Source organism: Mus caroli, chromosome 2 (genome assembly GCF_900094665.2).
Source record: "Mus caroli chromosome 2, CAROLI_EIJ_v1.1, whole genome shotgun sequence".
NCBI lineage: Eukaryota > Metazoa > Chordata > Mammalia > Rodentia > Muridae > Mus > Mus caroli.
Window position 1 is genome coordinate 18,673,214 of NC_034571.1, and position 8,602 is coordinate 18,681,815.

The 8,602-nt window shown below is 40.3% G+C and overlaps 1 protein-coding gene across 2 annotated transcripts in view; it reads left to right on the forward strand.

Annotated features, from left to right (window-relative positions):
• Gad2 (glutamate decarboxylase 2) overlaps positions 1-7,891 on the forward strand; it is a 67,055-nt gene extending 59,164 nt beyond the window's left edge. For both annotated transcript variants that reach the window (XM_029474674.1, XM_021151030.2), the window contains 3 exons: positions 1,808-1,915; positions 2,228-2,317; positions 7,428-7,891. In XM_029474674.1, the coding sequence (XP_029330534.1) occupies positions 1,808-1,915; positions 2,228-2,317; positions 7,428-7,601 (372 nt within the window). In that variant the 3' untranslated portion in view covers positions 7,602-7,891. The remainder of the gene's footprint in view (positions 1-1,807; positions 1,916-2,227; positions 2,318-7,427) is intronic.
• The last annotated feature ends 711 nt before the right edge of the window (positions 7,892-8,602 follow it).

An 8,602-nucleotide genomic window follows, 5' to 3' on the forward strand; every position in this document is an offset into this window, starting at 1 on the left:
AAAAATCAAAAAAAAAAGAAATCTCATCTTTAAATAAATGAATGAACAAATAAAAGTAAATTTGTTTCTACATGAAAAAAAAATAGTTGACAATGTCAAATCGTAAATTAAGAAAGACTTAGTGTAGAAGCTCTCTCTTCTCTCAAACACCGTTTTTTTGTTTGTTTGTTTTCTTCTGTGTTTCCGTTAAGTGGTGATCATTAGCTGTACTTACATAAGCTCACACTGCACCAATTCCTGAAGACTCTGCTCCTGGATGAGGTGGCCCTTGGTTCTTAGAAAAGTAACTTAAAAAATATCAGGAGTGGATCAAATGGCAGGAGCAGGTCAACCCCTGAAAGGAAGGTTAGGGAGTCAGCTTTTCCTGTCCTGAAATAAAAGAATTCAGAGAGGTGAAAAGGCAGTGCCAAGCCACCAGTACTTAAGAGCATCTTTCGATTTGTTACACAAAGCTTCAAATGTCTGGACATCCAAATGGAACAATTTTCCATTTGACTTACAACTTAAAGCTTCATTTTTGTTTCAAGATGAAATGATAATAGTTCTCAAAATACTAAGCCCAATTTCTCAGCATAGACCAGAAGTGAGGATAATTCTCCCATCACAAACTCCCTTGCCATGCTTGTCACAGGGATCAAACTTTCCCTGCAGGAACTACCATATAAAATTTGGCTACAATGGTTACATGATTTTAAAACAAGATTCTATTCTCCTTTAGAGATCAGGCTGATCTCAAATCCCAGCAACCCTCTTGCTTTAGCTTACTGGGTGTATCTTTCTTCCATACCAACAAGAATTAGGGCTTCACCTAAAAAGGAATAATGAGGAAGAGTGGACAGAGGAGAACATCACTTCAGTGACAATCTTCTGAACCCATCTCATTTCTCCAATAGAGCTAGCTCATTCTGAAGCATGCTTTACATGGGCTGGTTAGGTCTTCTTTTTGGGCAAAGATAAACACACCCATCCTAACTCTATTATACTTAAGTTACTTCCTCTGAGTTCCATGCTGGATTAAGTTATGTACCAGTTCCCGAGCATTAACTGCTTTCCTGAGATTTCCATTTGCACTTAACAAATATAGGAACTAGCAAAGGAAAAGCATTTTTTAAATCAGTTCCCTAGTGTGCCCAGGCATTGGTTAGATAATTCCAGTTCAAGGCAGTTGTACTGTTATTCAAAAGTCCAGATCCAAGGTATCCAGAGCTGAGAAGTAAAAGCCACTGATGGTTTATGTACCCAGCTGCCATGAGCCCTGCATCACTACCAAGGACACCAGAAAGCTAAGCCCAAGACAACCTTCCTAAGACTCAACTGACACTCAGCAAGTACCTGTAGCTTGGTGACGGATAATTTGCATCATGAGTGAGGGCCAAACAGGCATGTGGGGAGGACAGTGAGGGGAGGGGGAGATCCCTGACAAGGCTTCTTATCTGCAGGAAAAGACTAGCCTATCCCTTCTGTTATTAATGACTTCCATGATTGCATCTTTGAGCTGCAAAGGCAAATTTTCCCCTTGAGTAATCAAAATAATTGCCTGGGGAATTAAGCCCTGGGAACAAAAGAAGTCAACTGTGGGGCCTCTTAATGAAAAGGAACAAACACACCTTGGGAGGAGAATTAAAGGGAGGTAATCACCAGAAAAACCTCTAGGAGCATCCTTGTCTAAGATGTGTCAAAGTGACAGGGCCGGAAATGGCAGAATGATTGCCAATCTCTAGAGGACTCATGTTGTTCCCTCCTTTCTATCTGAGAGCTATCCACATGCCTGGTCTGCCTAATGCTTTCTCTTTCTTCTCTTTCATAGGGGACTACTGGGTTTGAAGCACACATTGATAAGTGTTTGGAGCTAGCAGAGTATTTATACACTATCATAAAAAACCGAGAAGGATATGAAATGGTGTTTGATGGGAAGGTACGTGTTCAACATTTCAACAATCACCATGAATGTCCTCGGTCCCAGTGCTTACTCCTGGTGTTTTCTGATGTCAGTAATGAGCTTTCTGGCTAAGTGGGACCATTATAGGGGCAAGTGATAGATGGCACGATGGTTCCTTTGAGCTGGAATAAACAGTGGACTCACAACGCTGAAGAATGTGAAAGGGAGATAAGCCAAGGGGAATCACTCATTTAAATACAGGAGTTGTCTTCTGAACTAAAGAATCAAAACGTTCGAACCCTCCTTGGAATTTTAGACCAGGCCTGAATCCTATTTTCTTCCTTTTAGCCTCAACACACAAATGTCTGCTTCTGGTTTGTACCTCCTAGTTTGCGCACTCTGGAAGACAATGAAGAGAGAATGAGCCGCCTCTCAAAGGTAGGTACTGAGAGCTCCTTGTCTCCTTTGCTGTTGTGTCCGGCCAGCAGATCACAGCCTGGGTTCTAGCCTGGAAAGGCATTTTGGAAACCTGGAAGAGAAGAAGGGCTAGGCGGGCGAGAAAAGGATGCAGCTAAGACGGACATTCCGATCAAAGCTCAATTTTACTATTCTGCACGCAGTTATGAAGCAGGGGAAGGGGCCCAATTCCCGCCAAATAATCTTGGGGTCCAGTAGCAGGGTGACCACGTGATGGCTTCAGAACAGCAAAGCGGCAGGCTCCAGCAGTGGGCGTGGCAGAACGATTGAGCAGCAAGCTCCATCCAGGTGTAAATAGTGGAACCATTAAGGCTGGGGGAGGGGAGGCTACACTTTGCTACATGCGTCTTCTTTGTGATATGCAATGTCTTTGTGGGGAATACCAGCTGGAGCCTGAACCCATCTCCTCCATGAGCTCTCACAGAGCCCAGATGTACAAAGCCATTGTCCCCTGATTTTTCACAATTCCACTTGCTTGTTCCTAGAGAGAGAGTTTATGATGTCTTAAAATAATTGATTGGGTGACAATCTTTACTGACATTCAGAAATCACCAAAAACTGCCCTTGAAGATGACTGGTTTTTGAACGGAAATACTCAATTACAAATACAAAAGACACTTCAAGTATGAGAAAGTGTCAGCCAAAAGAAAAAGAAAAAGAGAGAGAGAGAGACAGAAAGAGAGAGAGAGAGAGAATAAGAAAACAAAAGAAAAGGACTCTTTTGAATACCAAGATCCAGGCTACCCAGTAGTAGTACCATTTTGTGTGTACTATATGCCCCAGGCTCCACATTTATCAGATTTTAGGTCACTTAAAGTCTCATAGCAGCTCGTGTGTGTTGAAGTGGCCAAGCATTATTGCTGTCCCATTTTACTGAATGACCGTGGGAAATGCAATGCTCCCCAAATTGTACAGCAAGTTTGACTCCAGAGCTTAAAAAGCTCTGAAGTCTCCACTGGTTATATATTCTATATAACACATATAGAATATATATATATATTATATCTTTAATCTCTACATGCTCCCAACATTTACACATGGATGCAGTTTGCTTTATGGTGCACACTAAAGGGAGAGGACTCAGGAGCCTATTTCTCACAGTGCTGTAGGAATGGCAGCCAGGGCCATCCATCACTTATACATGAACCTCAGAAGGTTAGTTGTTGTAGGCATTGTTTCAGTGACTCAGGAGGCTGCACACACAGCCAGGTTACCCAGGCATATATTCCCTACTGCTAAGAATCTCGCCTTAGCTTACTGGCCTTCTGGAATAATTTATTCCCTTCTATATAAAGGGAAGTATAGGATTCCTGTAGATCAGTGTTTCTCAACCTTCCTAATAACTCAACCCTTTAATACAGTTCCTCATGTTGTGGTGGCCCCCAACCATAAAATTATCTCATTACTACTTCATAACTATAATTTTGCTACTGATGAATCTCAATGTAAATATGTGATATGCAAAGGTATCTAATATGTGCCTCCATGGGGGTCATGACCTACAGATTGACAACCACTGCAGTAGATGAAAACCCCTCAGGTGATTTTTAAAACATTAATATCTGCCTTTTAGCAATCTGGAACCACATTTTTCAGTGTGATGAAACTCACATGAGGTAGTCTTTTTTTTTAATTTATTAGTGTGTGTTGTATATGAAGGTACATGTTCAGATACATATACAAATGTACGTGAATGTGCATATATGCATGTGTGCACCTGCATGTTGGAAAGAGAACAAAGCTAAATTCTGAACAATACAAGGCCAAGAACTTGCTTAGTCCAGTGCTATAGTATACAAAAGCCACCAAAAGTCAATTGCTGAGCTGAAGTACCGAGACTTTGGGGCTTGCAATATAATAAATTACTATGGTGGCTTATGAACAACAGAAATTTATTTTTCACAGTCAGTTCTGGGGCTGGGAAATCTGAGATCAAGCAGTCAGCAGATTCCATATCTGCTGAGGGACCAGGAACTGTACCCTCTCTGGGGTGTTAATTGATAAGGCAGAGCCTCCCAAGGACTAACATCTCCTTGAGGATTATGATTGCAAGAGAGAAATTTGAAGGGACACAGTGTTTAGACTATAGTAAGTACTTCTCACATACTTCCTTGCTTAAGAGAAAAGAACTTTTACCAAATTCAATGAGCCTTTCCCAAGAGTTCACTGGTAGCAAACAAATATCTAGATAACAGACGCAGTTATGACTAATACAAGCATTCACTCCTTCATGAAGATGTAAAGATGAGAATCTGGTAGGTGCATTTCTGGTTACCTAGGAGACTAGCCTGGAACTCACTATGTAGCCCAGCTGGCCTGGAATTCACAAGAGATCTACCTGACTCTGCCTCCTAAATCCTGGGGTTAAAGGTGTGCTCCACTATGGCCAGCAATTCACTGACCATTACCTTCATCTCTTAACAGCTTTTCTAGTCCTCCAGTAATTGATGACTTTCAAAAGGCCATCATAATGGGCTTCATAGCAAATTGGTAAAGAAGCAATGTGGCCTCATACATGAGATGACTTTGAAAAGTCTGCTATGGAATAATGAAAAACTCATTTGGCAAGATTTTGACATTACAGAATGTCTTCTTGATGGCATTCATACATTTCTAAGATTTAAACACAAAAGCTTTCTAACATATAGTGGAAATACATTTTCAAGATAACTATGTTATTTCATAAACACTAGCCCCCTCCGAAAGAAACAAGTGCAACGTTTAATTATGAAGAGGTCTGCTGGTGATGTAAGAGATGGTCCTCATTTTCCACTGAATCTATGACCATGTACATCTCACTCTGCTTCTCTGCATCTCTGGCTTCTCATTTCTGGCTCTATCTTTGTAATGAACATCAAAGATCAGATGCTACATATCCGGACTCCAGTAGCAAATTCATGTGGACAGAGCAAGCAAGCATCTGAGTAGATGCAACTGAAATGTAGGTCTCGTCTTAGCAAGCTGCTCCTCTCATGCTACTACCCTGCCTGTTAGAGTTCAGAAAGCCCTCTACAGCTTCTTGCACCACGTTAGGAAACAAAGGAATGAAAGGGTAGTCTGCCTACCTTCCAGCAGATTACAGATGGGGAGGAAAGGGAACAGGTAGCTGCTCATCAGTGAAGGCCAGTTAAGAAATTAGGCTGCTGTTAGACTCTGAGTAAAGTCCTGTGGGTATAACTCAGAAGAAGATCGTTGATAGTGGGCAGGAAAGGGTTCCTTGAGGTTGGGACACTGTAGGGGAAACCTGCACAGTACTTAGGATACAGAGGACTGAAGACATGGACTGGGAGAAAGTGCCACGGTATGACTGATGATAGGCATAAAATGATGAGACATGTAGATGCTTCAAAGGATATTTAATAAAGGGCCCTTGTCAGAGTTGAAAGCTCGCTTTGGTTAGCAGTTGAAGATGAATTCTTGGAGCTGATGACAAAAAGCTGGTTTGCAGAGCTGGAGAGCACAAGCTTATTTCGAAACAGCAAAGAGAATCCAGGAGCTGCAATGAACATCGTAACAAAAGCACTGTGATCTTGTCTGAGATGTTCCTCTGTGCATGAAATCACAACACAGCTATTTACTCCTAGATACGTCTTTATACCGGTACAGCCTTGGTTTTTGTTTTGTTTTGTTTTGTTGTTTTGTTGTTTTTTGTTTTTTTTTTCGAAATACTTGTAAGTGAAAACAATTTAAAAAAGAATGAAAAAAAACTAGAAAAGTTTAGGATCACAAGAAAGTTGACAGAAGTGTGTTTATTTATTTATTTTTCTTTAATGCATTTGTGTGGTAGTGGGGGATGTACCCTTTAGGGGAGGTTAAAGGAAGGCACTAGGCATTCCTCTATTCCTCTCTGACTTATTCTTTTTTTCTTTTTTCTTTTTAATTTTTTTTATAATTCCTTAAAAAAAAAAAGAAATTGTGCAGGGCTGGAGAGATGTCTCAGTGGTTAAGAGCACTAGCTGTTCTTCCAGAGGTCATAGGTTCAATCCCCAGCAACCACATGGTGGCTCACAACCATCTATAATTGGATATGATGCCCTCTTCTGGTCTGTCAGTGACAGTGTACTCATATACATAAAATAAATAATTTTTTTTTAAAAAGTATGCACATTGGTGTTTTGCCTACATGTATGTCTGTGCAAGGGTATTGGATTCCCTGGAGTTACAGACAGGTATGAGCTGCCATGTAAGTGCTGGAAACTTAGCTCAGGTCCTCTGTAGGAACAGCCAGTGCTCTTAACTGCCCTTTTTATTTCACTCACATTGGTGTTTTGCCTGCATGTATGTCTGAATGAGGATGTTGGATCACATAGACCCGAGGTTATAGGCAGTCGTGATCTGCCATATGGGAGTTGGGAATTGAACCCAGGTCCTCTGGAAGAACAGCCAGTGCACTTAACTGCTGAGCCATCTCTCCAGTCCCTACTTAATCTCTTCATACAGGGTCTCTTAAAGGAACCTGAAGCTTACCATTTCAGCTAGGCTGGCTGACCAGTAAGCTCCAGGACTAACCTGACTTCTCCCCACAGCATTGTTGTTACAGATGTGTACCCTGTTTTTTAGAGGCATGTACCATGTACTCCTGGATTTGTTACATGGCTGCTAGGGGAGCACAGGTTCTCATGGTTTCAAGCAGGTGCACTCACCCACTGAACTATCTCTCCAGCCCTCTGTCTCCTGCTTTTATCCATCACTTGATACTGAGGCTTGCCCCTCATAATAATTTTCATTAATAGTGCTTTCTTTCAACGACTTTGCATTTTTAGGGTGAAACTCTCTTCAGTGTAGTACTGTTAAACCATATAACCCCAGGAAAAGATTCTTCTCATTTCCCGCAAGATGGAGAGTCTCTTATTATATTTAGGGTTTTTAATATTCTGAGCTATTTTTATTTGCTGATCTCATGAAAACTTGAAGCAGTTCCTTCAAGAGAAAATTGTGGTCCTGTTTAGTTAAAAACTAAAAACACCACTTGCTGTGGGATGCACTGCATAACATACAAACATTGATTGCATAACTAACATAAAGGAGATACAGAGAGAAAGTCGTTGCACTGATGTGTTCTCTTCCACAGGTGGCGCCAGTGATTAAAGCCAGAATGATGGAGTATGGGACCACAATGGTCAGCTACCAACCCTTAGGGGACAAGGTCAACTTCTTCCGAATGGTCATCTCAAACCCTGCAGCAACTCACCAAGACATTGACTTCCTGATTGAAGAAATCGAACGCCTGGGACAAGATTTGTAATCACCTCGCTCATCAAACTGTTTCAGTTCTCTAGGTAGACAGCTAAGTTGTCACAAACTGTGTAAATGTATTTGTAGTTTGTTCCAGAATAATTCTATTTCTATATCGTGGTGTCACAGTAGAGTACAGTTTTAAAAAATCAAAACCAGTGGGGTGGTGGTGGCGCACGCCTTTAATCCCAGCACTTGGGAGGCAGAGGCAGGTGGATTTCTAAGTTCAAGGCCAGCCTGGTCTACAAAGTGAGTTCCAGGACAGCCAGGGCTACACAGAGAAACCCTGTCTCGAAAAAACCAAAAAACAAAGAAATCAAGCCCAACAGGAAACATCACTCCTTTTAAAAATCCTTTCTTAAGTTTAGAATACCTCTCTAATAATTAGTGACAAAAGGCTGCGTTCTAATCAGTAAGAGAAAGTATAAAATTGTTATAAATACTTCCCTTTTAATATAGTATGTTAATCCAACCTTATTTTCACTTCAGAGCAGTAGTACTAAATAGTGCCAAATCACCCTTGAATCATAAAAGGTTCTCTGGGGTACAGTGAAAAGGACAAAGTAAATATAAAATGTATGTGGACAAGAAAAACTTTTGCCTTTTTCATAGTATTAGGAAAAGAATTTCTAATTTACCTAGAGCAACATTTCAAATGTATTTAAATACATATAATTTTACAAAAGAAAAATATATATTAAAAGAAATCCTATTTTGTAACATATAGATTTTATTTTATATGGGTTATACAGACTGCAGAGGCAGATATGAAACATAAGCCAGAGTTATTTCTTTACTTTTTTCTATCTTTCTTCTCATGGAGGCACAATAAAATACTTTAGCAAGATAATTTTAACAGAGAACCCACAAAATTCTTTTAAAATGTAATAACTTACTTTAGAATATATTATGGCTTATCATATCCCTAAAGCTAGTATTTCAAAGCAAACACACACAAAAATGAAACTTCTAAAAACAATTGACCAGATCAACAATTAAGATTCTCTTCCT